The sequence below is a fragment of the Chiloscyllium plagiosum genome, unplaced genomic scaffold (assembly GCF_037043375.1).
Source record: "Chiloscyllium plagiosum isolate Xiang-an unplaced genomic scaffold, Cpla_swu_hap1 HiC_scaffold_43, whole genome shotgun sequence".
NCBI classification, from domain to species: domain Eukaryota; kingdom Metazoa; phylum Chordata; class Chondrichthyes; order Orectolobiformes; family Hemiscylliidae; genus Chiloscyllium; species Chiloscyllium plagiosum.
In genome coordinates, this window is record NW_028270181.1 from 11,231,262 (window position 1) to 11,258,069 (window position 26,808).

Genomic DNA, 26,808 nt, shown 5'->3' on the forward strand with positions numbered 1-26,808 from the left:
GCAACACATTTTCAGCTCTGATCTCCAGCATCTGCAGTCCTCACTTTCTCCTATGGAGTCTTTGTCACCCTTTTCAAAAATAGAAGCCACTCCCACCTCATACTTTTGCTAGGATCTCTTATGAATGAAATGGAACATTTCTGACTGTGTTTCTACATGTGGCAGCTTGAATCAGAGATAGGGTCTCACCTCTGAACCTCAGGGTTTCAAGGACATGAACCTATTAGCCAGGTTTACCTTCAGTGCAACACTAAGAGAATGCTGCCTGGTCAGCGATGTTTGTCATTTCAATGAGTCCTAGGTTGCTATTTCAAAGAGAGCTGGGAATGTGTCTTGGAGACCTAGTAATAGCAAGAGGTTATGTAGTCCCTCAAGCTGTTGTGTCTTTCAGAGAGATCACAGCTGATCTGTCATCTAAGTCCATGTGCCTCAGTCAATATTTATACCTTGCCAACTCCACCCATAACAGATCACTCAGTCATTTATCATTCCTTATTGGGTGACTTTGCGGTGTACAAACCGACTGCCGTAATTGCCTATACAATTTGATAAATAATTCCTGGGCAGTGTAGAGGGCACTGAGATATCCCTCTAACATGGAAAGTATTGTATCTTCTTTCAGATGCTTGCACAATTTTCCCGCGTATGGAGTCGGGTATTACAAGGGGGCATAGCTTTAAATTAAGGGGGGGTAGATATAGGACTGAAGTTAGGGGTAGGTTCTTCACTCAGCGAGTCGTAAGTTCATGGAATGCCCTGCCAGTAGCAGTGGTGGACTCTCCCTCTTTATGGGCATTTAAGCGGGCATTGGATAGGTATATGGAGGATAGTGGGTTAGAATAGGTTAGGTGGGCTTGGATCGGCGCAACATCGAGGGCCAAAGGGCCTGTACTGCGCTGTATTCTTCTATGTTCTATGTTCTATGTTCTATAATTAGTGGCTGCACTCAGGAAGCTCTGACAGATCAATTGCAATGTTCCACCTCACTCCTTCAACGTTACTGTAACAGTTTCCACATACTGATGCATCATTTCCTTTTGGGAAAAAGCAGCTGGACAAAACACAGCATTCTGCAATTAAGCCCTTTGTCCTCCCAAATCAAAATGGCAACATTTCCAAACTCTGAAAAGATACAGTTAAAACCCATAATGACATAATCCAGTTGTTGAAGATCTTTCTTCTTTACTTAATCAACCTGGTTAAATTGTAAGAGTATATCAAGAGAATATAGTACTCTGTTAGTGTGGCAATATTTGTATTCGTATCAATATTATCAGAAGTTGACTCACCTACTGCCAACATGCCTCGCTCCAGGTTCCCAGACATCTCCCGGCTGATGGTCTTTTCAATATCATATTTACAAACCTGTCGATACTCCTCAAACACTGAAATTAAAAATGCAGAGCTTTTAACCTTAAAATATTTTGGTATTCTATTTCTAGAAATCAATAGATTTTCATAACTAAGATGATACATAACCTAAAATCCAAAAGATTCTGGGAGAATTTTATTTTATTTGTTTTTGGGCCATGGGTATTGCTGATTGGGCCAACATTTATTACCCATCCCTAATTGCCCTAGACAAGATGATGGTGGGCTGCACTTCAATGCCCTGAGGGAGCGAATTCCAGGATTTTAACCCAGCAACACTGAAGGAAAGGCGATGTATTTTCAAGTCAGAATGGTGAGTAAAGTGGAGGAGAACTTGCAGGTGATGGTGTTCCCATGTATCTGTTTCCATTGTCCTTTTAAGTGACAGAGTTTGTGGCTTTGGAAGGTATTGTTGGAGGAATCTTGGTGAGTTACAGCAGTGAATTTTGTAGATGGTACACATTACTTCTGCTGTATATTGCATTTACAAGATACACTGCAGCATATACATTAGGTGACGGTCAGTCCTGACCAGAGGTGTGTTGATCATTTACTCCTATACACACATACACACACGGACACAAATACACACAGACACCCACACACACCCTTACAGACACACACACTCCCACACTCACACATGCACCCTCTCACAGACTTAAGACACTCTGCACTCACTACACACACACACATACACTTTCTCACACTCACAACCCCCAACCCAGACAGACACACACACATTGACAGACAAAGACCCACATGCACACATATTTTGTGGGGTGAATTTGTACTTGCAGGGTTACATTGTACTTTGCTCAAAAACTGCATGCATTCATGTAGAACTCTGAGCTCAAAAACTGTATGAATTTATGTAAAACTCCGTTATCTCACTTTTTAGATTAGAATCAATCTAAACATCATAGCACAGACAGAGAACACAGGGGGCCAACACCTTCAACATATTGTCTAGCTATCACCATTGTTAATAGCTAACCAGAGAATGCAACTTTTTAAAAAAAAAGGTTTTGTGATTTACACATGAAAGAAGTGAAACTATCACTGTATTCTAACAGATGAAAGGCTTAACAGACAATCAATTTTTCAATGTATAATTTCAGTTATATCACACTAAATTTTTGCGATAAATTCTGTGTTAGGATTGAGCCCTCCACTATCACCTGATGAAGGAGCGTCGCTCCGAAAGCTAGTGTGTTTCCAATTAAATCTGTTGGACTATAACCTGGTGTTGTGTGATTTTTAACTTTGTACACCCCAGCCCAACACCAGCATCTCCAAATCTTGATCATTTAGGACTGAGATGAGGAGAAATTTCTTCAAATCAGGGGATTGCAAATCTTTGGAATTCTTTATCCTGAAGGGCTATGGGTGCTCCATCTATAGCATATTTGATTACTCAGGAAGGGATAAGGGTGAAAAAAATGGCATGGAGTTAGAAGTTCAGTCATGATCTCACGGAATAGCAGAGTCAAAATATCGGCTTCTCCTCCTCTATTATGTTCTTATGAGTAATCAGCTCAACTTGAGGTAGCTCAAGTTATCAATTCACCCAGACAACGGAGAGAAACTAATACAATCCAAACAATTGGACTGCCTGAGGATTTACTGAAAATTCACAATACCCTTTAGTTTTGACCAGTTTTTAAAAAGAAATTTTATAACTCAGGAACATGCGATTACCTGCTTTCAGGTGGGCTCTGTTCCTTGCACACAGGATGGCATTAAACTTTGACTCGTCAGTTCCCATACGCCCTTCTCCTGCATTATATAAATCCTGAAGATAGGAGAAGAAAATTCTGTTAGAAGCAATGGACTACTTCAGTGTGAAAATCTGCAAATTCAGATCTTGCCTTCTGAGTAATGATTCATTTCAATAAATGACATTAGTCTGTCCATCTTGTTGATAAGCATGTTACTTACCAGAGAAAAATGTTACATCAGAGACAAAATGAAGTTAACTAGTTGTTCTCAATGGTAGGAGGTTTCCTTCCTGATTACATTAGGGGCAGACGGTGCCATTCTGATACTGTCACTGTCATCCAGAACCCTAGGCTAATGTTATGGGGACATGGTCTGGAGATTGACTCCCACTATGGCCAGTGATGACATTTGAATTCAATTAAAGCTGTGATAAAAACTACTCCAAGGGTGACCATCTAAAATCCATCTCTTTTACTAATACTTTTATGGAAAAAAATCTTCCTAACCTGGTCTAAAAAGTCAAGGTAATGTTGCTTTGTCCCATGGGACTGTAAGACACTCTCATCAGGGAGAGGGAGAGAGAGAGAGAGAGAGAGAGAGAGAGAGAGAGACAGATGACTGGTGGCAAGTTTAACCTGAGGGTCACCACGCCTCAAGTGAGAATCAGAGAATCCGTACAGTATGCAAGCAGGCCATTCAGTCCATCGACTCTCCGAACAGCATCCCACCCAGACCCATGCCATCCCCGTAACCCTGCATTTCCCAGGGCTGGTCCACCTACCCCGCATATCCCTAGACAATTCAGCAGGCCAATCCATCTAACCTGCACATCCTTTGGGCTGTGGGAGGAAACCGGAGCACCCGGAGGAAACCCACACAGTCACGGGGAGAATGTGCAAACTTCACACAGACAATTACCCGAGGCCGGAATTAAACCCAGGGTCCCTGGCACTCTGAGGCCGCAGTGCTAACCACTGAGCCACCGTATCACCGGTGAGAGGAGAGATTGAGAAGTAGAGTCCTTCATGGTAACCTCAGCCAGTGTGGGAATTGAACCTGCACTGTTGGCTTCACTCTATATCACAAAACAGCTATTCATTCAGCCAACTGAGTCACCTGGATTGCCCTACATGTGACTCTAGACCCACAGCAATATGGTTGACTCTGTACTGTCCTGAGTTGTCCCAGCTAGAGACACTTATAGCCTGTGAACAAATAATGACAAAAAATAATTACGGTTCACATCCACTTCAAGTGCCACACAAGTGCTGTTGTCTCATTACAAAGCTGCACCAAACTAAAGGGCAATGGGGATGGGCAGTAAAGAGCAGGGATGGCACCATGAATTCTCATCAGGGAGTCTAATCACATTCGTCAACATCAGAGCAACTCCAGACCAACAGTGATGAAAGGTGCAGGGTGTCGGTGCAGATTTTACAATATACATGAACAAACGTGGCTCAGTGATCATAATGTAAAAGTGCAACTTGCAACATTCTTTGGATCACTAACTCATTAATGAAAGCATTCAATCTTACATCCAGGGAGAAGAAAAATATCTCCAAAACCTGGGGTGTGATTTTACTTCACATTTAACAGGAAAACTTTGGACTGACACTCAACTTGTTTTTTTCTTATTAAATCTGCCTAAAATGTCTTATTTAAACTAAGCTCTCCCCGGTTTTGTTTTGTTTTAAAAACATTAGTTTACTTTAGCCTGGACTACGAAATGTAGCTGCAGTTTCTGGAAAAGTCTCCCTCCACCGCCAGCCCAGAATTAAAGCTGTGGGTGGAATAAACTCCAACTTGAGAAACCAAACTTGGATCTGAAGCACTGGCAACATTCTTAAAATGGGAGTGTCAGACTTGAATCTCTGCCACACTTCCTGTTTCAAGACTTGCTTTAGCCCTGGAGGTTAGTCAAGTATCGAGAATGCATGCTGTGCATTTTGGTCTCATTCTTCGTGCTATGGGACGCCAACAGTTTCGATAAGGCATACAGAAAGTTTTTAAATGTTACAGACAAACATCACTACAGCCAATGACGACTTTCTCCATAAGCAATCAGACTTAAAATGGACTTGAAAATGCAACTATTATTAACACTAAATAGACTCCGATAGCAGCCAAAGATCTAGTTTGGCAGTGTGCCAATTAAAATTTGATTTGGAGATGCTGGTGTTGGACTGGGATGTACAAAATTAAAAATCACACCACACCAGTTATAGTTCAAACCTGTTGGACTATAGCCTGGTGTTGTGAGATTTTTAATTAAAATTTGTTTTGCGTTAATTATTGCTTTGAATGGCAATTGAAGTGCTTTCAATGGCAAAAAATACAAAGCAGTTTCTGATTAATGGCAGTTTGCTAGATTAGACTTTTTAACAAACTCATCCAACTACTTGAATAGTTCAAAGCTAATGAAATTATTGTGAGCTGACATCCCATGGTAAGGGAGGCTCTGTCAATTTACAATGGCAGCACTGTTGTATATACAACACCACAATAAATTCCTGTTGTTGCTATGGATTTATCTTAGCTCGAGACCAGGGCCAAAAATAGTAATTCGAGTGTCAAGTGCCCAGCGAGGGAATTTTAAGGTATGTTCATCAATTTGCTACACCAAGCCAATCCCAAGCTCCCTCAACAGCTGCAATTAATCTGTAATCGACTCTCCCCATTTTGTCATCTTCAGTGAGCTCCATATCCTCAGCATTAATGATATCAATATTTTATACATACATTTGCAAACACTGGGAACATCCAGAACATTCTACTAAAGGTGTCCTCAAGATGGTTTAAAGCAAAATAATTAAATTAATACAAACTAACTCAAATGTCATCAACAGATAACTGTTGTTCAGTAAAGGACAGTGAAGCCTGAACACATGCAGATTGAGGTCTTCCAACACTGACATGACAAATGCTGCACTTGTTCTGTATTCCAGAAGTCAAAAATAATTATTCATCTCCTTTTTGAGATTGATTTGAACTGTTTGACCAAGTTGAGGAAGAACCGGGAATAAACCATTCTTTGCCAATGTCCAATGCTTCCATGTCAAGTATACCAACACTCGGCTTCAAGACATGCAAGTTTGGCTGATCATTACAACTGATCATCTGATCTGAATCCACTTTGAGGTAGGTTGCCCAACCTTGCTTCTTGAGCAGTTCATGGTCTCTTGATACAAATAAGAAAATCTATACATCTTGAACTCTCGAATTGGCAGCACCAACATTTGTTCCTCAGTCAGCAAGCTCCCAGATTCCAAAAACCCATGGATTTCAATGCAATGAATGCTTATTTTGTTTCTTCCCCACCAGCCTCACTTCAACGTTGATAAAACTTGCCAATGACACTGTCCCTGTGACATTTACCAAAGTTCTGTATCACCTTGCAGGTTTGAGAACACAAGCTCAAAAACACAGGATTGGAGTGACAACATAGAGAACATTTCTACAAATAGATACAGTGTACAAGACTGCAAGAGGTCAGTGTTCTACAATGGTGGGGATGGGTGCTGGGCCATTGCATTGGGTTCCAGGCTGCTTCAAGAATTCCATCATTGCCCATTCCGATAACAATCTTGGCAAAGTTTTTGCGTGGCAGTGTATTTTCTGACTCACCTGAGCATCCTTTTTAACCAGTGTTATGTCCACATTTTGGGTTTCATCTCGGTTACCCTGGAGATCAGGAGGAAAAGAAGGATCAATGGTCATCCAAACATAAACTCAAGGTCACTTTGATTCATGCATATGGTATAGACATTGTCAGCTGGAGGCTTCCTACACAGATCTCATTAACTCTGCCCATTTAATGATTCAGCACAGGCACCAAAGGACTGAATAGTTTCCTTCTGTCCCACAACACTTCTGTGATTCTGCACACACTGGTGGAGGGAGCAATCCAGTAATCAAATGCAGATTGCCAGGTCTGACAATAATTCCAAGTAAACTCTCCATGGGGAGATGGTTGACCTTGCTTTGAAGATTTTTTTGTTTCCAATACTGCAATACTTGACAGGGTGTGTGCAAGCATTTTGACACATCACATTTTTTAAAAAAACAGGATCTGGTGCAAGTGGTTAGTTCCACAATTTGCTTTTCTAATCCCTCTCCCACACTTATAAAATGACTCTCTGACCGTATCTCCCTGCTTTCTAAATTTTCACCTTTAACCTCCACTTTGTACAATTAAATTCCTCAGATGTCAACTTTGTCCAGCCCTTGCCTCAAGGCAGAAGGTTACGGGCTCACATCGCACTCCAGCTGGTGAGCCGAACACTGGAATCTTGGATGAAACTCCAAGTGGGGGAGTGTCACACTGTCAGAGGCGTTGTCTTTGAGGTGAGGTGTCAAACCAATCCACCCCAATTTCCAGGTAGATGTCAAAAGATAGAATCATAGAATCCCAATAGTGCAGAAAGAGGCCATCGAGTCTGCACCAACCCCCTGCAGAGCATCCTCACCTATCCCCTTAGTCTCGCATTTACCATGGCTAACCCACCTAACCTGCACATCCCTGAACATTACCGGGTAATTTAACATGGCCAATCCACCTAACCTGCACACCTTTGGACTGTAGGAAGAAACCAGAGTGTCCAGCAGAAACTCACAGAGTCATGAGGAGAACATGTAAACTCCACACAGAGTCACCCAATGATGGAATGGAATCCTGAGTCCCTAGCACTCAGAGGCAGCAGTGCTAACCACTGAGCCAACGCGCCACCCTGGCACTAATTTGAAGAACAGAAGCGGGGGTTCTTCCCAGGGTCCTGACTAATATTTATTCCTTAAATTAGCATCACTGAAAATACTAGTCATCTATATGTTCATTTTTGTGCTGTCATTTATGGGAACTTGCTGCAGCTGCAATTAAAAGGTTGGTCATTGGCTGGGAAGTACATTGGGCTGTCCGAAGGCCATAAAAGGTGCTCCGCAAATGGAAGTCTTTCTTTAACTGTGGTGTACATGAACTCCTCCCTTGTCCCTGCTACCTCTCTCCTGACCCCTAACCATTAAATGTTCTCTCCTCTGCATAGCACATCGAGTTATTGTTCTATATCTGATCGAAGTTGGTGGGGATTTTGGACGTGTCCAGATGAAAAGTAGCTTTGCCTTTAGTAAAATCTTGATCATATTTGAAACATAATTTATTGGTTCTAATCAAGGTTATCAGTAAGGTATGTTTCGAATGACTATGGGAATGAATGACACACACATCTTGATATCCAAACCTGTTAGCTGGCAGGGTGATGAGAATAGAAAAATGGGAAGGAAATTCAGGTATTGACTTACAGACAGTCTAACAATTACAACAGACTTTCATCGACTGGGAAATGTAGTCTCCAACACAGTTTCATTACAATTAAAATTGAGACAGAAAAGCGCACAGCTAATTTACTGGTGAAAAGGATTTAGTTTTATTTGGTCACTGTTCTCAAGTTAGTCATGGTCATTCAGGCTAAAGGGGTCAAAGGGAATGGGGAGAAAGCAGGAACTGAGTACTAAGTCGGATAACCAGCCATGATCATATTGAATAGCGGAGCAGGCTCGAAGGACCGAATGGCCTACTCCTGCTCCTATTTTCTATCCTGCTATCCCCCACTTGGCTCAGGTGTCAAAATCTGTCTGCTAATTCTCCTATGAAGCCCCTTGGGATGAGCTACCACATCGATGGTGCTGCCCAAATGCAAGCTGACAATCTTGTAAAGGACTGTGCTCAGTTTTAATGATGGATGCAATGAGAAATCAAAAGCAGGAGCAGAACTATTTTCACGTCCTTCACGATTTTCTAAATTACCTGGACAAGGGAGACCAGCAGCCTTTCAAAGTGTCCTGATGTATCACTCTTGATGTCCTGTTCCAGAGTCTTTTTAAACTCTGCAAAACAACAAAAAGCAATTATGTTCAGTGTTATCAAAGGTATTGGATTGTGGCCTTCCACTAGAAAGGATTTAACATTTCAGGTAGATGACCTTTTTTTTCAGAATGACCACGGATGTTCACTCTCCAGCACTGACTGTGTTTTATTCTCTCTCCACAGAGACTGCTGAGCCAGCTGAGTATATGAAACGCTTGGGACAGGAACTTGGAAACATGTCAACCCTCTGCAGCAAACTTGATAATCAAGGACTCAAACCAGTCAGAATCTCGGGCAAGGTGAAATATGAAACCAGACATAAATCCTTCCCTCGACACTACATTTCTTCACAGAATGCAATATTAGACAGAGCTGCCTCCTATTCACTAACCCGGTGTCCCAGCAGTCTCTCTTTACAGATATTTTCTAATTACAGGATCAGGTGGTACTTGAACCTGGAATCCCTGGCTCAGAGTTAGGGACAATACCACCACAGAACCACCCACAGGCTCTTTTATATGTTCTCATGATAACCCATTGAAATAATGGTTTAATTTAATTTGGTTAAAATTTAACAGGGTTAGCCCCATAAAAGGCAACTGTAATCAAGGTCAAATCACAGAGAATTAAATTTTACAATGTGGCTGGGGAGGTTTTGGGGGGCGGGATCCAGCCCCTATGGTGCCCACAAGTCATGGACCTTGTACTTAAGACAGCACTGTAAGTGACAATGTGTAAACTTTTCACCATTCTCATGTGATAATAAAGCTAATTCTAAGAGGGAATTGGACAAGTTATAGATTTTTCATAAGTGACTCAGCCACCCTGTGCCAATTACCAACAAGTGGAAGCCTTCAGAAAAAGGAAGGTCAAGAATAAACCTTCAGATCAGCAAGAACTAACCCAACAGGTCTTTGTGAACAAAGATGACAGAACTGGTTTTATTTCAGTTTTCCCTCCTCCCAGGTTTACTGTCCCCTGTTTGTGTTTATCTGGGTCTGTAAAGGATATAGAGTTTTCATCTGTCGAGTTTACTTGATTTAATATCATTGGATTCCAGCTATAGGTAGTCAATGATCTGTAATAAATGGTAATTTTTCCAAAGTACAGAAACCTGCCCTTTATTCACCCGGGTATGAAAATCAGGTAGTTTGGAGATTTTGCATACTCCTTTTAAAAACTTAAACTTTTTCATTGACTCCAGGAGTAGTGGGATTTCCAGAACATTATGTCAGTGAGTCAGGACGACTTTTCAAAGTTATTACTGAATTACCTTATGATACAATTCAATGGGAACAGTCCTATTTCCCTGTTTTAAGATAAAGTATGAGTGAGAGCATCTGAGTCAGGAATATTCTTATTTTAGATGTGACTGTTGGAACTGAAGTCTGTTCAGTCAGCAGACTTTGTCTAAATGCAAGAGTGTTAGTTTGTGCAATAGGTTAGACATTAGTCATTTATTGTTGGAACCTGGGTTTTAATCCAGTCAGAGGCAATTGGTCTGGGGTTCCTGGAGCCTTGGTTCCTACTAAGGCTGGAATTATTTATGAGACTATTAATCATCTACCTCCATGAGCATATCCCCCTATTAATAGGGTTCTTGTGGTGCAGTGATAGTGTACCTCCCTCTAGACCAGGAGACCCAGGTTCAAGTCTCACCTGTTCCAGACGTAGGTTATAACATCTCTGAACAGGTTTTTTTTCCCCCACTAGTCAACATTTATTCATTTCTCAACATGAATCATGATTGTGATTTGGAATCCATTTCCTGAAAAGTTGAATGAGGCCAATACCATAACAATCCTCCAAGTGGATGATTAGATTCCCTACAGTGCGAAAACAAGCCCTTCGGCCCAACAAGTCCATACCGGCCCTCCGAAGAATAACCCACCCAGACCCATTCCCCTACTCCCTATTAAGGCACCTATCACTATGGGCAATTTAGTATGGCCAATTCACCTGACCTGCACATCTTCGGACTGTGGGAGGAAACCGGAGCACCCAGAGGAAACCCACGCAGACACGGAGAGAATGTGCAAACTTCACGCAGACAATTGCCCAAGGCTGGGATCGAACCCGGGTCCTTGGAGCTGTGAGGCAGCAGTGCTAACCACTGAGCCACTGTGGAACTGGTTAAAACCTGAAGGAAAATTTGGCTAGTTGGACAATTTATCCAAAGATCCCACAGAGAGGGCCGAATGGCCTCTTTCAGTGCTGTATCACTCTGCAATGGAGGAAGAGCAGATCCTCCTTCTTAAATACATGCAGGATAACAAGTAGGATTTAAAAGGAGAACTTTTGTAAAGCATTTTCAGATACATGAATATAGTTTTTGTAGTTAAGTTCTATTCTATCAGAGATTACATAATCCACTGAGCTTTATTATCCAACTAGGAGAAAGTGAGGACTGCAGATGCTGGCGATCAGAGTTGAAGAGTGTGGTGCTGGAAAAGCACAGCCAGTCAGGCAGCATCTAAGGAGCAGGAAAGTAGACGTTTCAAGCATAAGCTCTTCATCTGGAATTGGGTGGGGGGGTTCAAGGGAACTGAGAGATAAATGGGAGAGGGTGGTGGAGCTGGGGGGAAGGTAGCAGGGAATGCGATTGGTAAATGAAGGTGACAGGTCAGAGTGGAGGGTGGAGCGGAAAGGTAGGAAGGAAGATGGAGAGTTAGGGCAGTTCAAGAGGGTGGTACCAAGTTGGAGTGTTGGATGTGGGATAAGGTGGGGAGGGGAGATAAGGAAACTGGTGAAATTGACCTATGTGGTTGGAGAGTCCCAAGGCTGAAGATGAAGTGTTCTTCTCCTACTTGTTGGGTGGCTGGGATTTGGCAGTGGAGGAGACCCAGGATTTGCATGTCCTTGGCAAGTGGGAGGGGGAGTTGAAATGGTCAGCCATAGTGTTCCTTCCCACCTATCCACTTCACCCAATCACCATCACCCCCACCCCCCCCCCCCCCGGCTACATCTCCCTGTCGCATTCCTAGCTACTGTGACAAACCTGCTCCTTTGACAAAGTTAGATTGTCCTTGGGTTTTTTTTAAAAAGAGAGGTTCTAAATGACCCAAGACTCCATCATGCCTGAAGTCTGAATGGTTCATTGGGGCCTTTCTGTATACCCCTAACAGGTAATGCCTCTGGCCTAAGACTTTCATGTCTTTAAAAAAAAATCAAAGGGGAGTGGCCAGTTAGCTGTGTAGCTAGCATTCATTTAGATTAGAGTTAGTTGCAACAGGGAAATGTATGAAAAAGGCTACTGAACTCTCTCCTCAGACTTGAAGCCTGTAATCTTTTTGTGTCATTTTTACTATTTGTGCTTAGGGGTTTGTTTATGGGGAAAGTTGCAAGTATCCTTGGAATAGCACCATTAAGTCTGGATAGTCTGTCAGGTTTGGATAGGATAAATTATCCGGTGGTCTGTTTTCTGTTCCTTGTGTTTCATTCTGTAATTTTGTAAATAAATTCTGTTTGTTTAAAACTAGGCAGTCTGACCAGCTGATTCACTCCAGGAATATCCATTATACTCTAAGCTAAAACAAATAGCACAGTTATGCTCTGTGCTACCTGCTTAAAAATGTTTTCAGGGGTCGGGCCTGATCCATAACACTACCTTGTCCCCAGCCCCACCCCCTCTCCCATTTATCACTCAGACCCATCTTGGCTAATAACTGGACTGATTTACGATCGTAACAAATCGTTAACCTGAGATATTGTTTCTACACTTGTTTAATTCAGAGTTGAGTAACTCATAACACATCATAAATTTATCTGATGCATCAACTTTGAGTTCTCCTACCAACAAGTGGCTTATATTCTAGGTTGAGATCCCTTGAGCCCCCCCGCCACATTTCTAATGAAGAGCTCATGCTTGAAGCGTCGACTCTCCTGACCATCGGATGCTGCCTGACTGGCTGTGTTTTTCCAGCACCATATTTTTTGACTTTATTATCCAACAGTAATGTTATTAATTTGAAAAAAAAGCAGCCCATGATTTTCATTCATTTAATTCTTTTTTTTTAAAAAAGGTTTATGTCTCAGGTTATGGGATTGGTTTCTATGTTTTGATTCCAATTTGGCACTGAGCTCTCGAGACTTAAGATATGGGAGATGTATGGGATGTTTGTCTGTGCATGTAGAAGCAGTTTGATTCTGGAATTAGTTCCCAAGACTTATCCAGAAATGTGAGTGTGCGTGAGTGCGTGTGCATATGGAGGGTCCGAGGCTCAGGGTGGGAGTGAGGTGGGGGAGGGTGGCTGCTGGCAACTAACTGGGGGCTAACATCATAAGTATACCATGATGTCCAGCTAATTTAAAAAAAAACAAAGAGGAAAGAATGTGTTGGGAGTTCTTGGGTATGTGACTGATAACGAGCAGAGCTTATTAAACAGGTTGAAAAATAGCGTGCCTCTCTCACTCTCTCTTGAGTACCGATCCTGAGAAAGCTTTGGTGACCATGGACTGCCAGGTTAATTATGCTTTAAAGGGCTGGATCAGCTTAATTTGTGGTTCATTCACCTGTTTGTAAGGGACTTTACAAAGGCCATTCTTCGTCCACCTTGACCTCTTAACATTAAGGTCTTTCCCACCAGCATCAGACTTTCTAAACCAGGAATGCTTTGGGCCCTGGAGAGTTAATAATAGGAAAGACTACACTTGTTTAGAAAGTTTGATGCTAGCGGGAATGGTTAACATTACAATACTTCCGCATTAATAACCTTGAACTATGGCTCACTTTTGGTGTTGTTTGCCAAGTGAACAGTTCCTGTGATGTTTGAAATTGACACAGTCGTATCTGCTCAGCAGACTTTTAACAGACGTGATCTCTCTCTTGCACTTACATGCAAACAAACTGTCAAACAAACAGACTTTGTCTTCCCTGCGATGTTTACTCAATGCCTGGTTCAGTCCTGGTTGTTCCCACAGCAACTGCAATATCTCCTCCCTGCTTTGGTCCCATTTCCTTCCTTGCCAGCACGTGAACTATAGAAGGCACTGCACAGCTAACAACTGGACTCATTTACGGTCGTAACAAATCATTAACCTCAGATATTGTTTCTACACTTGTTTAACTCAGAGTTGAGTAACTCAAAGCACATCAGATATTTATTAGAGACATCAATCATAAGCTCTCCTACCAATAGGTGGCTTATATTCCAGATTGATACCCCAGTGTTGTCCAAAGGGAGTGCCACATTGGTACAGGCGTTTTGTTTCGTGGGAGGTGAAAGTGGGACCGTCTGCCTTTTTCAGTGGGTATATTTCCACCAGAGTGGAAAATCGTGCAATGTCCCCCAATCAATGTTTCTATTTTAACCACCTCCAAAAGCAGCAGAGTATCTGCTCATTAACAATGTTACTTCAGGGACCTTACGTACAAAATGTGCTTTAGCTGCCTCTTGAATGCTTTGCGGTATCTACAAGTCATGTGATCAGAATACTAGTCTTATCTTTTGATAGAGGGGGGTCATTGTAAGGGGAGGCCATGACCTAATGGTATTATCACGAGACTATTAATCTCAAGAGGCCCAGATAATGTTCTGGGGACCCAGGTTCAAATCCTGCCATGGCAGATGGTGGAATTCAATAAAGAATCGGGAATTAAGATCTAATGATGACCATGAAACCATTGTCAATTCTCAGAAAACCCTATCTGGTTTACTAATGCCTTTTAGGGAAGGAAACTGCTATCCTCACCTGGCCTACATGTGACTCCAGACCCACAAAGATGTGGTTGACTCCTAACTGCCCTCTGGTTAATAAACACTAGTCTAGTCATAGATGCCCACATCCCGTGAGTAAATGAATTACAAGGTAGCCTCAGTTATCAAAATAGGAATTCATCTGTGACATTCGGAACATGGGTCAACTGATTCTATCAGTCTTTGATCGTGAATTTATACAGTCTTTCTTCAGGTACAAGCCTGAACAAAACTACTGGATGCTCCAGACTATCCCATACTTATTTTAGGGCCAAGGCACAAGTATTCGCAGCAAAGATCAGAGATGTATGTCCACTATCTAATTTGGAAGCATTGTGACCATCCGTAGCATTTCCTATTGTCATTACAACTGACATCAGCCATAAACTGCACCATTGAGTACCCCCTGGACAGTGCATTTCTCCAATGAAATAGGAGGTAGGCTGCCCTAGCACTGACATTGCCTATATTGTTTGTTTAATCAATTCACAGTGTTTAACGTAAGAGTTGCAATTCTCAGACTATACAGTATGATAATGCTGTTCCTTTGAAATGAACGTCACAGAGATATGACCCTCTTAAAAAAAAATCAAAGCAATTCCATTCCAGTCATCAATGTAACTGCTACAGATGAACAAACCATAACTCTGGCAAGAGGTCTGTAAACCTGATACCTTGCTCGTCACACCTTACCTGTTTTGTAAGCACTGTTGATGGCGTGGATTTCCGCATTGGAACGGGATGCCAGGATCTCAATTAGACATTGCTCATCTGTACCAGCCCCCTGCATTCAGAAGTAGAATGATCAAGACTATTGTCCTTTTGAAGCCAGTGAAATGAAACATCAACAAGGACACGCGTGGGGGTGGGAGTTAGAATTTATCCAAAATTTCCATTTCTTCCCTACCTATTCCAAGGGTACCCCTGCTACGGGCAGGATCTAACTGTAGCAATCAGATGTCCTGTGGCTTTATGGCTTAAGGCCTCAGGGCTCATAAAGGAATACATTTATTTATTTTATATCATTGTTAGAGTGTAGGTGATACCGACAGATGCATTTATTGACCTATTTGAGTTTTTTTCTAAGGGAGGAAGGAGTGGCATAGTTGCTATGTGACTGAACTGGTAATTCAGAGACTCAGACCAATACTCTGTCTTGGAGAATGGGTTCAGATCCCACACTGGAAGTTGGTGAATGTAAGTTCAATTACTAAAATAGATTCAGACTCTTTTCTTGAGATCCCTGCTGGTTGTGCAGATTTAAGGAACTTCAGTTATTAAAATCTGAAGTTAGTTAATAACATTTTCATGTGACCACCATTGATTCTTGTAAAAACCCGTCATCCGGTTGAAAAGTAGGATTACAGATCACCAATTTAAGGCAACTGGCAAAACAATGTCTTTTTTCAAGTGGTTAGGATTTGGAACACATATTAGAAAGCATTGAGGAATCAGGGGCAACCATGGCTTTCCGAAGGGAGTTGGATAATAACCTGAAAAAAATTGCAAGGCTATATGGAAGAGCTGGGAGAATGGTAATAATTGTGTTGCTCTGGTGGTGGAAACTGAATAAAGATTCGTGTACCTTGTGTTTCTCACGGTGTCTCACACCTGCACACACAACATGGGTGCTGGGGGAAAAAATAAGCACTACTGCAGTTAGGCGGTAGTGTGGGGGTTAAAAAAAAGAAAATTTTTTTTAAAAGAGAAAAAGAAAATAAACAGGAGGTCCCTTTGATTTCAAAAAATAGGAGGGTCAGAGGTTCTGTTCACTCTGACAACTGGCTCTGGGGAAGCTGGATCAGTGTAAAAAAAGAAAAAGAGAATAAAAAAAGAAAAAAAAGAAAAAATAATAATTGTGTTGCTCTTAGACACTCAGACAGGAAGGCTGAATGGCCTACTTCTATAATTCTATGAAAGATACAAAGCTTCAGGAAAACAGTTTCCTAAAGTAATATTTTGGAGGAGGGATAAAGGGGATCTTAGTGGCTGTTTATGATTCCTACAGCCCAAGGCTCACTGACCCTCCAAAGTGTAAGTCACCCAGACCTGTTCCCCCTACCTTATATTTACCCCTGACTAATACACCTAACCTACACATCCCTGAACACTGTGGCCAATTTAGCATGGCCAATCCACCTAACCTGCACACCTTTGGAGTGCAAGAGGAAACTGGAGCACCCAGAGAAAATCAGGGAGAGTGTGCAAACTCCACACAGCTGGTCGCCCAAGGCTGGAATCGAACCTGAGTCCCTGCCGCTGTGAGGCAGTAGTGCTAACCGTATGGGTAAAACTTCTAGTAGAAACATTGAACACTGTTGGAGTAAGTTTATATTGTTCCTCTTCATGGTGTTAGTGCATTAAGCCAGATACAGTCTAAGTGTGGTAGAAGGCCACTAATTCCCCACCCACAAGCTCACTGGATCAGTACAGTTGGTTCTGATATAACATGATAGTTCAATTCCAGTGCAATCCCACATTGGAAGAAAGTCACATCAAAGCAGCACCATTTAGCCCAATGGGACTGGAATCACGTTATAGCCAATGCAGGCAAGCAAACTTCGCATTCTACAGATAATGGTAGCAAATCTTCAATCACGTTATCCAAAATTTGCATTAAAATACATGTTATAGTAGAACCAACTGTACCAGTTAAGTACTTACAGAGCTAACCAGTGAACTTCTCACCCAATCAGAGGCCTGTCCCACTTGAAACTGCTGATCAATTACAGTCTGACAGCTTCTGGGTCCTAGAGGCCACCACTGGTGTCTGCGAAGCCAAGAGGAGCTGAAATGGTGAATGTTGAAGCGTTTCTGTTTTTTAGGGTGGTCAGGCCTTAAGCCGCCAGTCGTTGACCATGTAAGGGCCTTATTTGGTAGTGATTTGACAAGGTTGCCCATAGACCTTCTTGCCCTGTGCATAATTGCTGAGATAGCAAGAAGGTGTCAAGAAACTCTCTAAAGCCAATGCACCAAAGTATTTGCCTTTTTCATGATCTTTCTTGGTACTTCCGGGGAAGGAAAAATCATACTCAAAAATATTCCTTGACAACTCAGTGCCTATCACTTTAGAATAGGTTTTCACTGATGTCAGTAAGCACCTAACGGCATGACATAACAGATAATCATAGAATCCCTACAGTATGGAAACAGGGCATTCTGCCTAGCCAGTCCACATCCACCCTCTGAACAACATCCCACCCAGCCCCACACCCCCACCCTAACCCTGTAGCCCTGCATTTCCCTTGGCTAAACCACCTAACCTTCACATCCTGAGACACTATGGACAATTTAGCATGGTCAATCCACCTAATTTGCACATCTTTGGTCTATGGGCGACTGTCTGTGTGGAGTTTGCACATTCTCCCGGTATCTGTGTGGATTTCCTCTGGGTGCTCCAGTTTCCTCCCACAATCCAAAGATGTGCAGGTCAGGTGAATTGGCCAGGCTAAGTTGCCCATAGCATTCAAGGATGTGTAGGTTAATAGGGTAGGGGAATGGGTCAGTGTGGACTTGCTGGGCCAAAGGGCCTGCTTCTATACCATAGGAATTTTATGATTCTGTGGGAGGAAACCAGAGCAACCAGAGGAAAACCACGCAGACATGGGGAGAATATGCAAACTCCACACAGACAGTCATAAGAGGGTGGAATCAAATCCAAGTTCCTAGCATTGTAAGGCAGCAGTGTTACCACTGATCCACCATGCTGCCCAACTAGCAGGGTGAGTGCAGGCTGTGTAAACATGTAAATTCACTTGGGTATGCAATATTGTGTTTAAATAGAAATGAATTGTTCTCTCAACATTAAAAATATCATTTGGATATTTGCAAGTCAAATAGCTTGACAAGTTGCTTTCTCTTTTCAGATGCTGAAATGGTAACATCAACCATTCAGCCCCTCAAGCCTGTTCTGCCTTCATTGAGATAGTGGCTGATATCACCTGATTTCATATATCTGTCTTACTATCTTTGCTTAATAAAAATATAATTTATTTCCAATTTAAAACTGACAACTGATCTAGCACCCACTGTCGTTTGTGAAAGAGTTCAAATCTCTGTGCGGAGACACGTTTCCTGAACATCTCTCCTGAATGATGTGACCCTAATTCACAAACTATGCCCCCGATTCTAGAATCTCCCCCAAACAGTAGAAATAGTTTATCTTTATTTACTCTGTTTTTACCTGTTAACATCTTGGAGGTTGCAAACAGATCATCCCCTAACCTTCTAAATTCTAGGGAAAGCAGGACAACTATTTTTCAAACAACCTTTTGGAGATGTTGTAATGCACCTCTGGGACAGGTGGACCTTAAACTGAGACCCCTTGGTACAGAATTAGCGATACTACCACTGCAGCACAAGAGGTGTCTGAGAGACAAATTCCTTTCTTTCTAAAAAAAAACTTGTACGTTTTATGACACATCTCCAGGGCAGATAAGACTCTCAAGACAGCACAGGTTTAGGGTAAGAGGGGAATAATTTAAAAGGGACTCAAGGGGCAACCTTTTCATGCAGAGGGTGGTGTGTGTATGGAATGAGCTGCCAGAGGAACAGGAAGCGGTGGAGGCTAGAACAATTACAATGTTTAAAAATTATCTGGATGGGTACATGAATAGGAAAGGGTTGAGAGAGATATGGGCCAAGTGCTGGAAAATGGGACCACATTAATTTAGGATATTTGGTCGGCAAGGACAAGGTGGCCCAAAGGATCTAATTCCGTGATGTACATCTCTATGACTCCATGACCAATGGAACGTGGCCTCAGTGTGGATTTGCAGCCTCAAGGTGATTCCAGAGTGGTCTCCTGGCCTGGAGGTAAAGCCTGGTGCAGTCTGGAAGTGAAATGCCAGTGTGGACTGGGTGGGGAAGGGCTGTTAATTCTCTAATTCATTCTCACAATCTATAATGGTGGACTTTTTATTTCTTTATGTTTCTAATATTTTTTCCCTAAGAACCTGGTTTCCTCCTACAATCCAAAGATGTGCAGGTCAGGTGAATTGGCCATGCTAAATTGCCCATAGTGTTCACTGAAACAGGGTAGTGTGAGCGGCACTGTGGCTCAGTGGTTAGCACTGCTGCCTCACAGCGCCAGGGACCCAGGTTCAGTTCCAGCTTCGGGCAACTGTCTGTGTGGAGTTTGCACATTCTCCCCGTGTCTGCATAGGTTTCCTCCGGGTGCTCCGGTTTCCTCCCACAGTCAGTCACAAAGATGTGCAGGCCAGGTGAATTGGCCATGTTAAATTGCCCATAGTGTTAGGTGCATTAGTCAGAGGGAAACTGGTCTGGGTGGGTTACTCTTCGGTGGGTCGGTGTGGACGTGTTGGGCAGAAGGGCCTGTTTCCACACTGTAGGGAATCTAATCTAATCAACTTGTACTGAAGAACCTGTACAGAGGTACATTTTACCCAAGATGGTGCCGTAAGGGGTGACTTGCAAACTTTTCACTGTACTTATTTGAATATATGTGACAAAAAGGTAATTCAATTCATAAGTAATTAGAACTCAATCTTTATTAGGTGGTTGAAAGCATCAAAATTGTCGAGCAGCAGGAGCCTGAAGTATCAAACTTGCTTTTGAACTTCACCCTGCACTCTCGTCCTGCTAGTTATGTCTTGTGTCATACTGTTATTAGCATTGTCGAAACTACACCAAAGTGCTAGGCACTGAGCTGTCAAAGGTATATTTTTGAGTGCAATATAGATATAATGATAACACCTGTATGTTATCATTTCACAGCCCAATTCATAACTGTGCAATTTGCTCATTTTAAAACACATCAATGCCTTCTTCCTATCTGAAGTTGAAGAGAAACCCACAAGGTAGACTTTGTATCATTCCTCCCTCTGCACCAGTTGTTAGAAAATAGAGGACAGAGCAGTGATTTGATAGAAGCCTCTAAACTTATGAAAGGGCTGAACAGGGCAAAGGTGGAGAAAATATTTCCACTTGTCAGAGAGACCGAGACCAGGCACCACTTAATGTAACATAGCCCCAATAATTCCAACAGAGAATTCATGAGAAACCTCTCTGGCTAAAAAGCAGACACTTTGGTTGAACTTCCTACCACAGCAAGTGGCTGAGATGATTCACACAGACACATTCAAGGGGAAGTTAAGTGCGTGAGAACAAATTTATGTTAACAGGGCTGGGAGAAGGAAGGTGGGAAGTTTCTCAAATAGAGCATATACAAGTTGGCCTGGAGTTGCTAACTCCATATGGCAGTTCTATACAGAACAGATCTGTTGCTGTTCTGCCTCTAGCAGTTCTCTGGATCTACACATTGGCTCATCACTGACCTTGATGGCATCCTTCAGTTCAGTGGCGTCATAAAGTACAGAAGGCTTCAGCAGTGCCAGGACTGCCTTCTCAAAATTACCCGACAACTCAGACTTTAGCTCCTTTATCAAATCCTGAAACAGAGAAAGGACAAATATCAAAGACATGGCAAGTGCACTGAAGGTGACAAGCGGTCTAAATCTTCCCTCTAGACCGAAGAAAACTGTATCAAATGGCCCATGTCATCATACATGTAATATAATGCTCCAGACAGGATCCCTGACAATCCCCTCACTTAAAATCATCAAGAGGGTATCCAGTTTTCCCAAATGAGTACATTCTAGCAGTACTCCAACAAGCTGCTAAACCCAAGGACGTGGGGAAGATCGATAACTGGGCTGGAGGACTTGACTGAGGATTGGAACAATTTTGGATGTAGGTTTGCTTGCTGAGCTGGAAGGCTCATTTCCAGACATTTCGTCACCCTACTAGGTAACATCTTCAGTGGGCCTCAGGTGAAGCACTGCTGAAAATTCCTACTTTCTAGTTATATCTTTGGGTTGGTGATGTCATTTCCTTTGGTGAAATCACTTCCAGTTCCTTTTCTCTGGGAGTTGTAGATGGGGTCTGACTCGATGTGTTTGTTGATAGAGTTCCGGTTGGAATGCCATGCTTCTAGGAATTCTCGTGCGTGGCTTTGTTTGGCTTGTCCTAGGATGGAGTGATGTCCTTCCTCATCCGTATGTAAGGACACTAGTGAGAGAGGGTCATGTCTTTTTGTGGCTATGACTGCCAGACTACTCAGACCCTTAGGCATCATGGTAGCCCATCTACCACCCCCTGTGAAAAGGAACAGGAAGTACTTCACCACAGGAAATAACATCACCACAGCAAATGACATCACCAACCCAAAGAAACCCAAAGATATAAATAGAAAGCAGGAATATTCAGCAGTGCTTAGTCTGAGACCCACTGAAGATGTTACCTAGTAGGGTGACGAAACATCTGGAAATGAACCTTCCAGCTCATCGAGCAAACCTACATCCAAACCTCAACCTGAGCTACAAATCTTCTCAAAACTCGATTAGAACAATGTTCGTAATTGAGGCCTACAAGGAGAAGCTCAAACCTACTACTAGGCACTTTCCACCCAAATACTTACCCTGTTATACTTACCAAATACTTACCCTGTTAAATACAAGTGCTGAAATTAGGTTACCTTTTACAGCCATCATTATCTATGCAAGGCATTTACTTTATTAGAAATCTATTTGTGTTGTCATTGTGTATGATCTTTGGGAAAAAAATTGAGTGACACAATGTACAAATGTTGATTCCTCAGTTTCCTACTGACTCGATATCTTTCACGGCCTCAGGATATTCCAAGGCATTTAACAATATCAACACAAATATAACGTGGAGAAAACAGTATATAGTTAGGATCTGAAATGGACTGTATGGAAGGGTGTTGGGAAAACATGTAATAGAAACACTCAAGAGGCAATCACGGAATCAAGTGTTGTGGGGATAAAGCAGGAAAGTGGAATTGAGGATTATCACATCAGCCATTATCTCATTGAATAGTGGAGCAGGCTCGATGGACTGTGTTTCATGGTCTTGTAATATAGGAAGGAACATGACAGTCAATTTGTTCCACAAACAGTAAACATGACAATGTCTAGATAATCTGTTTTTGGGAGGTTAGCTGAGGAATAAAACCAAGTCGGGGAGAATTCCATTGCCCTTTTTTGGAATACTGGCACGTGGAAGAAATGCAGGAATATCAAGTTTTCTGGATGCAGTTCTCTTCAAAAGTGAGAGAATGTGAAACAAAGATCCTAGGTTTCAGTCACCCAGCGACCATCAGAGATACTTGCCTTTCCATAGGCTGTTTTAAAGGACAAGACAATCTGTTGCCTCTGCTTATTCGAACGATGAGCGACTACATCAATAATGGCCTGTTCATTTGTGCCTAGGGACAGAAGAATTCAAAATCAAGAGTATCTCCCACTCTAACATCCCCATCAAACTTTATATTTGAATTTATTCACAAAAATCCCAAGTCACCCACCAGAAATGCTCTGCAAATGGACAACATGGAATCATATGTGAAAACAGTGCCAAAAATGTTCTCATTGTTGTATTTTTCACACAGCATTCAGAGCTTTTTTTTTATATTTTTTAATAAACATAATTTATTTTGTGATGTTTGAAGTTATAAGTACATTGATTTCATTACCTTACCTGAAAGATAATGCTGCTTTTGTGAGCAGTTTAGTGAGCTACCAGTCTGACTTTGTTTTTGCCACAACTTTGCTTGCTAAGGGGAACGAGGAATATTGCCACTGAACAAACATGAGCTGCAGTCTAGTTAAAGTCAGTTATCTCTATTAGATATTCAATGTGATTTCCAAATCAAACAGTTAAAAGGAACCAAAAACATGATTTGATGAGCGTCAAAGCGTCACGATTAAAGTGACAAAGTCACCAGAGACACTCTCACTAGAGAGGAGACTTTTGGTGGCTTAACCCAAGGGTCACTATGCCTCAGACAAGGAATGAGGTTGAGATGGTGGGACCTTTCTGGTGCCCTCCACCGGTGTGGGGAATGAACCCACATAGCTGGTGTCATTCTGCACAACAAACCAGCCATCCAGCCAAATGATCTGACCAACCAGTCCTGGATTACTAACCCAGTGACATTAGACTCTTTCTGGGTTGGTGGTGGTGGTTCAAAAATAACATGTCACTAAGTCACAGAAAGGGAGACAGAGAGGACTGGAGGTGCTGGAGATCAGAATCAAAAAAAGTGTGGCACTGGAATAGCACAGCTGGTCAGGCAGCATCCGAGGAGAAGGACAGTTGATGTTTCGAACATAAACTGATGAAGAGCTTATGCTTGAAACGTCGACTCTCCTGCTCCTCAGATGCTGCCCTACCATCTGTGCTTTTCCAGCACCACACCTTTTGACACTAAGTCACAGAAGGAAGCCATTCAGCCCATTAACTTCATGCTATGTGACAGAATTAAGAAATATCCGGCTCGCTTCCTCAAAGGGCAGAGTTTTCCTCTGATCAACATTTATCCGTCATATGCCATGATCCAAAAATAACAAAAACCCAATCACTTGTTGCTCATGGGACATTGTTAGATACAAAATAGCTGCCTTAATTGTTGAGCGATATTTCAGTGAGTGCACTTTGAAAGGAATCACAATTATGTTGACTGGGCATATTATGAATGAGTCATTCTTAAATAAGTATTATAAAACAGTTCTCCGACCATGAAAGGCATTACATCTAACCAAATCTCTCTCTCTCTCGCGCGCACACACACACACACACACACCACACACACACACACCACACACACACACACACACACCACACCACACACACACACACACACACACACACACACACACACACACACACACACACACACACACAATCCAGCAGTGGTCATTAAAAGGCAAAGGGGAAGAACAATCACCACATCTGACATTTTCTCTTCCCATCCTTCAGCCATCACTTACTCAGTTTCTACCAGGATTGGGGGCATGGTTCACTCACCAAAGCCTTTCATAGCTTTCCTGAGGGTCTCAGCATCTCTCAAGGCATCAAACCCTGAAGCTTCTCTTACAGTCCCCCGGTTCACAGGCTAAAGAAAACAAGATATTTCCGTTAATTCAAAACCAGAGCATTACTGGGTCTCGGTCACGGGACAATTGCTTTTCCAATAAAAAAAAATGGGCAGGTGTCTCAACGACCGCAAATGAGCAGGGGATCTCAGAAACCTATAAAATCCAAACAGGACTCAACAAGACACATGCAGGAAAGTTGTTCTTGATGGTGGAGGAGTCCAGAACCTGGGACCACAAGTCTAAGAATATGGGGTAAACCATTTACGAGTGAGAAGAAATTTCTTCACCCAGCAAGTCGGTCAGCTTTTGGAATGTGAAATAGGAAGAGGAGTAGGATTTTCAACCTCTTGAGCCTTCTCTTTCATTCATGAGGATCACGGCTGGTCTGACGTTCCTCATGTCCACTTCCTGTACCCTCCCCATAATCTTTGAGAGAAAGTGAGGGCTGCAGATGCTGGAGATCAGAGTTGAAAATGTGTTGCTGGAAAAGCGCAGCAGGTTAGGCAGCATGCAAGGAACAGGAGAGTCGACGTTTCGGGCATAAACCCTTCTTCAGGAATGAGGAAAGTGTGTCCAGCAGGCTAAGATAAAAGGTAGGGAGGAGGGACTTGGGGGAGGGGCTTTGGAAATGCGATAGGTGGAGGGAGGTCAAGGTGAGGGTGATAGGCCGGAGTGGGGTGGGGGCGGAGAGGTCAGGAAGATGATTGCAGGTTAGGAAGGCGGTGCTGAGTTCGAGGGATTTGACTGAGACAATGGCAATACGACGGTTGGAGGAAGAGCCCCTCCTTCTGCCTGGGAACCCTCCAACCACAAGGGATGAACTCAGATTTCTCCAGTTTCCTCATTTCCCCTCCCCCCACCTTGTCTCAGTCAAATCCCTCGAACTCAGCACCGCCTTCCTAACCTGCAATCATCTTCCTGACCTCTCCGCCCCCACCCCACTCCGGCCTATCACCCTCACCTTGACCTCCCTCCACCTATCGCATTTCCAAAGCCCCTCCCCCAAGTCCCTCCTCCCTACCTTTTATCTTAGCCTGCTGGACACACTTTCCTCATTCCTGAAGAAGGGCTTATGCCCGAAACGTCGATTCTCCTGTTCCTTGCATGCTGCCTGACCTGCTGCGCTTTTCCAGCAACACATTTTTCAGCCCCTCCCCATAATCCTTGACTTCCTTACTGATCAAGAGTCTGCCTCAGTCCCCATTGCTCTCTGTGGCAAGGATTTCCAAAGACTCTCGATTCTCAGAAACTAAACTGCTTCTCATCTCAGTCTTAAGGTGGCACCCCTTAATTCTGAGGGTATTCTGGGCCTACACTCGCTCAAGAGGGGAAACATTCTCTCAGCATGTACTGTCAAGCCCTTCATCACAGTAAGCAGTTGAGGCCAAAAAGAAATCGAAGGGGAATTGGATATAACACCTGTATTCCTGAATGAAGGGTTTTTGCCCGAAATGTCGATTTTCCTGCTCCTCGGATGTTGCCTGAACTGCTGTGCTTTTCCAGCACCACTCTAATCCAGAATATAACATTTGCGGCTTTGGGATCAAAGGAAATGGGGAAAAGTGGGAACAGGCATTGGGTAATCAACCATGATCATACTGAATGGCACAGCAGGCATGAAGAGCTGAATGGCATACAGCTGCTCCTGTTTTCTAAGTTCCTATGTGGTCAAGAACACTTTGCATCTCTTCATCATCATCACCCAGTCCATTATGGGTTAAACTTCTCAGCTTCATGAAGTCTCATTGCAATTGCTGTTACTAAGTAAATAGTCACAGTCAGGGTTGTATATCCCAATCCAGATTAGGAGATTTATGCAGAATATAGTCTCTGTTTATTTCACTCAGTTTTGTACTGGAGTATACAGAGCTTTATGGTGATAGCCATGTTACAATCAGAACCTTCCCTGAAGTACCGTGTTCAATTCTGATCACAACACTTTAGGGATGAGATGTTAAACTCGAAGGTACTACAACATAAATTTCCCACTAAATGGACTCTGCTGAAGGTCTTATGCCCAAAATCCCACTCTTTGGATGCTGCCTGACCTGCTGTGCTTTCCCAGCACCACACTCTCGACTCTGATCTCCAGCATCTGCAGTCCTCACTTTGTCCTACTAAATAGACTCCAAAGGTTAAGTAACAAGGCAAGTTTACACAAACCAAGATTTTATTCCCTGGAATTTAGAAGATAAAGGATGTTTTGATCAAGGTTTTCAAGACATTAAGAGGAATAAAT

General features: G+C 42.7%; 1 protein-coding gene across 2 annotated transcripts in view; it reads right to left on the reverse strand.

Annotated features, from left to right (window-relative positions):
- LOC122541888 (annexin A4) overlaps nt 1-26,808 on the reverse strand; it is a 77,682-nt gene that overhangs the window by 12,932 nt on the left and 37,942 nt on the right. For both annotated transcript variants that reach the window (XM_043679055.2, XM_043679054.2), the window contains 8 exons: nt 24,499-24,586; nt 22,803-22,897; nt 20,946-21,059; nt 15,343-15,433; nt 8,894-8,973; nt 6,718-6,774; nt 3,070-3,163; nt 1,290-1,385 (listed from right to left, as the gene is read on the reverse strand). In XM_043679055.2, the coding sequence (XP_043534990.1) occupies nt 1,290-1,385; nt 3,070-3,163; nt 6,718-6,774; nt 8,894-8,973; nt 15,343-15,433; nt 20,946-21,059; nt 22,803-22,897; nt 24,499-24,586 (715 nt within the window). The remainder of the gene's footprint in view (nt 1-1,289; nt 1,386-3,069; nt 3,164-6,717; nt 6,775-8,893; nt 8,974-15,342; nt 15,434-20,945; nt 21,060-22,802; nt 22,898-24,498; nt 24,587-26,808) is intronic.